This window comes from Sitophilus oryzae, unplaced genomic scaffold (assembly GCF_002938485.1).
Source record: "Sitophilus oryzae breed Bouriz unplaced genomic scaffold, Soryzae_2.0 scaffold_1112_pilon_pilon, whole genome shotgun sequence".
NCBI lineage: Eukaryota > Metazoa > Arthropoda > Insecta > Coleoptera > Curculionidae > Sitophilus > Sitophilus oryzae.
In genome coordinates this window covers 224,004-230,477 of record NW_022145741.1, presented here as the reverse complement: position 1 = coordinate 230,477, position 6,474 = coordinate 224,004, and the positions used below count along the sequence as shown (strand labels likewise).

The following is a 6,474-nucleotide window of genomic DNA, read 5'->3' as shown; positions in this document are numbered from 1 at the left end:
TTTTTAAATTAAATAACTCGGTAATTTTGGACTTATTTGAAAAACAGCAAAGAGAAAATATTTTTTTTATCGAGATCTACCATCCCTGAAAATTTTTGGACTTATTTAAGACTCACTCTGTATTAGCCATTAGCCCCTTTGCAGTAAATTTAGTGTCTATATTTTAAATTGAAAATGAACCTTATGCTGGTTGCAGACATTTCATCAATATTGAAATGCTCATTATAACTTGTTATAACAAACTTTTTTTTTACCTATTTACCTAAGTTTTTACAAGTCTGTATCACAGACTAACTTATATAGGTTATCTGTGATACAGACTTGTAAAAACTTAGGGTAACTTTATCAAGTTAGTCTGTATCTAATAAATCTAACCACAGACTAACTAAAGTCCGGCGCATTCGCCAAAACCGAATTTCATCAATTTTCCCGTTTATATTGGTCTTTTCTGTATAAGCAGGTTTATTACTTTATTTTAAAACGTTAACGCACAAAAAGGTATGCACATATTATGATTACATAAAGGCCCAAAAAAGATTTGATAATGAAACACATTTTATATTGTATCATCTTTATATTAACTTTTTTTTTTAAATGAAAAATATGTAACAATGTTTTTATTATTTATAATGTTAAATAAATTTTAGTTAGCACAAAAAATAAAGATTTTGCAACTTATTTTTTTACATACATATACAGTAAAAATTATTATTAAGAGGGTTAAATGATTGGAAATAAAATACGAAATCAATCTGAATCACTACTGTCTTCATTCTTCTTCTTTTTTTCTTGTTCTTCACTTTGTTTCAGCCTTTCTAAAATATTTCTTGCCGGATTGAATATGGTTACTTGGGCATTACATACAAAGCAACGGTTGGTTTTCCTGTGTCTTTTCACAACACATTTTTCACAAAAATAATGCTTACATCTAGAAGAAAAAAATAGATAAAAATTTGAAAGGACATTCTTCCTATTAATTTACTTGGTTACTACTGGATTAACAAAACTTTCCCTACAAATAACACATTTAAAAGGCAACTGTTCTTCATCTGAATCTATCTCATATTTTTTATCATCATCACTATCAGCACCATATCTGAAAATACTAAATTAATAAAGAAAACTTAATTTACTTCATTGAGGTTACTTACTTGCCTTCTTCCCATTCTCTTTCAAGCTGCCAACCATGTTTATAGTCACTACGGTCATGGAGAAATTTACAACTATCTCCAAACCCACAAAATCCAGTTTCTTTATAATCTTTACAAATATCTGGTTGATAATCCCAACGTACTGTAGCCCTGAGGTTACTTGGTGCTCTAATAGGACCTTTTCTTACCATACCTTGAAAGATTTCATTATAAAAATTCTTGTTAGTAATATAGGGTGATACAGGCCTCCCAAAAAAAATGACTCCGATAGAGTGAATTTAGCAATCCTCTCTTATATTTTCAAAAAGCACGATTTTCTCATTAAATATAGATTTTAGGTATAGAAAGCGCTGATTAAAACAAAAAGATAAACAAAAGTTCTTCGATTATGATACAAAATACAGGGTGGTCAATATAAAATAGTGGAGAAAAATATAACATTTAGTTTTGACCCACCCTGTATACAGGATGGCGCCTCTCATACGACGCAGATCGAGGCTCCATGGAGTAGTTTATATCGAAATGAAATTTTGGCAGCATATGTAGATTAATTTGTAATAAATATATAGAGTTATACAGGGTGTCCCGAAAAAAAATTACACATCAAAGTTGTGTTTTTTGTAATGGAACACCCTATATATTAATTGATTAAATTTCGGATTCTAGGAAAAAAATAAAGGTGACTTTTATTAAAGAAGCATATACCTAAAATGTAAGGATTTTGTCACAGGTATTTCACATTATGTGAAAATTTTGAGAAAATTTTAAATTTCAATAACAGCTGCCTAAAATGGCCGAATATTTAATTACAGTAACCATTGTATGTTAAACCAAATTAAAATTTGACCCGAAAAGTTATACAGGTTGAAACAAAATTAAAATGGAACATTAGTCACTCTTAAAAGCAAGTTACTCCTTTATTTTAAATGGAACACCCAGTATATTATTTCGGTGTTCAATAGGGAATTCATATAACTTCAAAATATTATTAAGGTTGTTTATTAACCCTCAGTCACAGATTTTCCTGGATTTTTATTATTTTGCGTCAGTAGATCTTTATTATTTGAAAAAAACTAGGTGGCTGTGATATACCTTTTTTGTTAATTTAACAAAAATTAAAGGATGTAGAATAGAAGACTCAACGGTAATAAAAATATATACATACATTTAAAACATATTTTAATTATTACAGAATTAAAACTAGATATAAACCTATAATTATGTGACAATTAACTAGATGAAATCAAATGCTCAAAATGTTTCCTTTCCTGTTAACTGCATAAAATGGTTGTCTTTTCAAAAGATCTTTTATTTTAAAAATCATATTTATCTGGAGTTCTGTTTCGACAAGCAGCTACAGTCATTTCTCTCATGTTGTCGACGATAGTTGGTCAAGACAACACTGTCTTCAATATATCCCCATAAAAAATCCCAGACTAGATAAAATCAAGAGCACTAAGCATTCTGTTAATTGGTAAATACACATTGCCAGTTACCAATTAACAGAATCATATCAATTCTCCCCGATCCCCGATGTAGGATAAGTTTGCATCTTCGGCAAATTTCTGAGATTTTTTTTTGTTTTAACTGACACAAAATTATAACTAGTTATTAAAGTTGGACTAGTTAGACAGGTATGTTGAAGTAACGTCAAACATATGACAGCTACCTAGATTTTATGAAATAATAAAGATCTACTGACAACCAAACCAAATCAAAACTAAATCATATATATGAAAATATCTAGAATATTTGTTTGAGTGGTAGGCAACCTTAATAGTATTTTGAAGAGACATATTATAATCCCCATTAAATATCGAAATAATATAATGGGTTTTCCATTTAAAATAAAAGAGTAACTTGTTTTTAGAGGTTGTTCTATATTAATTTTATCTCAGCCTGTATAAGTTTTTGGGTCAAGTTTTAATTTGATTTAAAGTACAATAGTTATTTTAACTACATATTAGGCTATATGGGGTAAATTCCAATTTAGGTTGGTTTTATTGTAATTTAAAAATTATTATTTATTTTTAGAAAATGTTAAATATGTCTGTGTATGAAAAAACCTTACATTTTAGTCATATACTTCTTCAGTTCATAACCATCTGCTGATGATGCTAACATGGTTAGCGAAACGCGCGTCCAGTGTAAAAGTAAAAGTGTTTTGGTGTATTGTGGTGATTTAGTGTTTTTATTTTGATATACTTCTCTTATAAAAATTACCTTTATTTTTCTCGCAGAATCTGAACATCAATAATTGATGTTCGATTTGGTTTGGGGTCTATATATTAATTATTAATATATAGAGTGTTCCATTACAAAAAACACAACTTTGATATGTTAACTTTTTTTTAGGAACACCCTGTAGAACTCTCTATATTTTTAAAAAGTGCTCTGAATTAACCTACATATGCTCACAAAATTTCATTTCCATACAAACAGTCGTTCTCCTTGGAAACTCCGCGGCGTATGAGAGGCGCCACCCTGTATATCAAACAAGATTGTAAATATTGGTAAGCTGAGTTTTAAAGGAGAGACTACCATATGTAAGAAAAATTAAATCGAAAATCACAAACCAGAAAAACCTAATATAGAACTTTTTCGGAAGCCTGGGTCACCCTGCGTAATAACTATGGTATACAAGGCGATTTATGAGGAAATGTCAATAGTCAATATTTCAGATACATATATTCAAAGCCCAAAAATATATATAAATAGGAGTCAGTACAAGACAAGAATGCTTGTCTTGATGACAATCTCTTGTCTTGTCTTGAAAAAATCAAGAAATTTAAAAACATCTTGTCTTGACGCTCTGTGTCTTGACTCAAAAAATTTCAAGATCTTGATATTTCTTGATTAACTGGTGATTCCGCTGCGAAATACTTATTTTGTTGCGTGCTACCACAATGTAGCATGCTACTACTATGTAGCGTCCTACCACAATGAAAAATTCGTGGCGATCTCATTGAAACTTTCAGGATCATAAGTGGATATTATGAAAGAAAATTAGACTATTAGAAGCTGTATGCGTCGCCCCACATGAAGCGTACAGCAGAGCAGTGAATAGCAGTGAATTAAACCGATGTGGCCCCACATACCGCGTAGCGTATACTACCATATGCTACGCTACCAGCATTATGTTGGACCATGCACTAAGGCGGAACTTCATTACAGATAGATTAGTGTATGGCTGGGCATGACTATAGCCATTTTCCAGCTCACAGGTAGTTTTCCATCTAATAATATGTTATTCATCATTGATGAGGGAGGTCTACTGAGTGAGTGTACATCTAAACAAACAGAGCTGGTATACAGTCAATTATGGGGCTTGTATCAGTGAGTCAATGGCATTCTCTATTTTTTTCAGGCATAAACAAAACAAGGCGATTTCAACATGAGAATAGGACCTTGCATACACAATGGCAGTTGAATCTCTCACAAAAATTCTAGTTCAAAACAGTTCCCAATTTAATACCTTAATGTAGATAGTGCAGTATTTATTTATTTTTATTTTAAATGTGTGATTATGTGATTCAGTTGTCTCATGGGGTTTTACCCCCCTTACTATTGATTTTCGTAATAAAAAATAATACCTCTTAAAAATTAATGAGATCAACAGTTCCTTTTCGAGATATTTGGATTATAATATTTATGTTATTATAGATTTTAACACCCTATATCTCAAAAACAAAGGCATTGTGCTTGTGGACACATTTTTAAAGACTTTTATGTTTATTTTTGGGCTCTAAATATGTATCCAAAGTATTGACATCTCTTGAATCATCCAGTATACAGTATAACCACAGGTATAACCTACCTGAGCTAGCATTTCCAGCTGCTGTATCTTTTGGTTTGTAATACTGAGCATAATTATTCACTCCTCTATATATTTTGTCATCCTGTTTGCCTTCAAGTACTTTATTTAGTTCCAAACGTCTCTCAAAAATTGCTTGAGCATCTCGATCTTTCTCTGTTTCAATTTCCTATACAACACAGTATTCATAAAATAGTAAAAAATTAAGCATTTTATACACACCAATGTAGCAGTGGCACCTTGATCTTGAGGTCCTCGTGGCATTGCTGACTTATTTGACTTGTAACTGATTAAAACACTGTCACTATCTGACCCAGAATCAGTTTCATTAGCTTCAGCTTTGAGTTTCTTTTCTAACCTAGTTGATTGCTGAATATTAGGGTTTACCTTGAATTTTCTCTTATTAGAACGTACTACCGCAGGTTTTTCATCAACTTCACTACTTGGTTTTTCTACAATATTATTTAAGAAAAATAAAATACCACATTTTCAAACGAGATTATTGCTATACCTTCACCCGAGTTAGATTGTTGACGCTGCCTAACTCCCTTGGCTTTTACAGTTCTTTTCTTAAATATAAAACTGCAGCCTGAACCATCGACAGTTTTCTCCGTTTCAGACATAATGATGAATTTGTATTACTTCTTATATATTCATGACTATTTCATAACAGACAAATTGAAATATTTTTATCTAATTTATCTACGATTTCCTTTAGGACATGTTTTGGAGAACGAATTAAGTTAAAATAGATTTATCACTTGTGTACGAATTGAGAGTTCAATTTAAATACAATAATACAATTTTCAATTACACAAGCCTCGATATAGACAATACATCCGTGATATCCCAAATATTGAAGTTATTAACACAGATTATTATATATAATCTGTGTTATTGATGTATATTTGATATTAATATATTCTACAATTATTGTTTTAACGTTTTAAGTGTGGATAATCGCTTAAATGTTTATAATGATTTGATAATGATGAGTAATGAGGTTGATGAGGTTTAAGAGTTGAGAGCTTGAGGTTATAGTATAGTAGTATATTAGTTTAATGGCCACAGCTGCCAGGGCTATCCGGCCGTTTATAATATAAAATATATCTTCTTGCTCCTTTATCTATGGCCACAATCCTCATCATACGATGATATGACTCTTGTCTATAATCAAGGATATGACGTACGGCCGCGCTATGTGACCTATGCCATGCTTTTATAAGTACTTGGCTGAGGATCGCGGTTTGTATTACGTATAAAGAAACTAGGCTCTATCCAGATCAACCCCTTGGATCAACCCTACCCCCAAGGACTGTATGCCCTACCAGAGGCCCTACCCCTACATGATGTCACCACTAATGGAACATATTATGTATATTTAAGTCTATGCTGGTAGCCCAGCAAGGCTGAAACGACTATTTTCCATTTTCCCATTCCCATACCAAGTGACATCCCCATTTAGGGCTAATCTGGATGGGACCCCTTGGATGGGACCCAAGGATACTA

General features: G+C 31.6%; 1 protein-coding gene across 1 annotated transcript; it reads right to left on the bottom strand.

Moving 5' to 3' along the window:
* Positions 1–554: 554 nt before the first annotated feature.
* Positions 555–5,993, bottom strand: LOC115882425 (E3 ubiquitin-protein ligase RNF113A). Its single transcript, XM_030900489.1, has 6 exons — positions 5,477–5,993; positions 5,188–5,417; positions 4,969–5,134; positions 1,152–1,344; positions 983–1,096; positions 555–928 (listed from the first exon to the last, which is right to left on the bottom strand). Exons 1-6 carry the CDS (start codon positions 5,586–5,588, stop codon positions 748–750), a joined length of 996 nt encoding a protein of 331 aa, XP_030756349.1. The 5' UTR covers positions 5,589–5,993; the 3' UTR covers positions 555–747.
* Positions 5,994–6,474: the final 481 nt, after the last annotated feature.